Genomic DNA, 426 nt, shown 5'->3' with positions numbered 1-426 from the left:
TTCTTTACTAATTTATTCATCTCTTGAGTGTTTTGTCATAGTTTTATCATTATTTTTTTTTTTTTGCGTCTCCTTCCTTGATGCCGCTCAGCCGCTACACATGCCTTTTCTCGCCTTCCCTTCGTTTCTCTTCGGTGTTTTCTTTTTGCTTTCCTCCTTCTTCTTTTTCCCCCCTTTTTTCTCTCTTTTCTTTTTCTTGTTTTAGTTTTAATTTTAGTTTTAGTTCTATTTTTATTATTGTTGTTGCTTTCCCCTTGTTTTGCTCCTCCATTTCCTTCATTCCTTCCCTTGTTTTAATGTTGCGGTTTTTTGTTCTGTTCTCTCCTTCAATGCTTCTTCCTTCTCCGAAATCGTGTTCGGTACGGGTTCAGATGAGAAGTCACACACACACACAAAAAAAAAAAAAGAGATTCGGCCTCCTCCCGC

The 426-nt window shown here is 37.6% G+C and overlaps 1 pseudogene across 1 annotated transcript in view; it reads right to left on the bottom strand.

Annotated features, from left to right (window-relative positions):
- Nucleotides 1–276: 276 nt before the first annotated feature.
- Nucleotides 277–426, bottom strand: part of TEOVI_000848600:pseudogene — a 546-nt pseudogene continuing 396 nt past the window's right edge. Inside the window, 2 exon segments of the mRNA in view lie at nucleotides 277–402; nucleotides 405–426. The exon segment at nucleotides 405–426 is cut by the window's right edge and continues 17 nt beyond it. Coding sequence covers nucleotides 277–402; nucleotides 405–426 — 148 coding nt within the window.

This window comes from Trypanosoma equiperdum (genome assembly GCF_001457755.1).
Source record: "Trypanosoma equiperdum strain OVI genome assembly, contig: ctg_1746, whole genome shotgun sequence".
NCBI lineage: Eukaryota > Euglenozoa > Kinetoplastea > Trypanosomatida > Trypanosomatidae > Trypanosoma > Trypanosoma equiperdum.
This window is presented reverse-complemented; position numbering and strand designations above follow the sequence as displayed.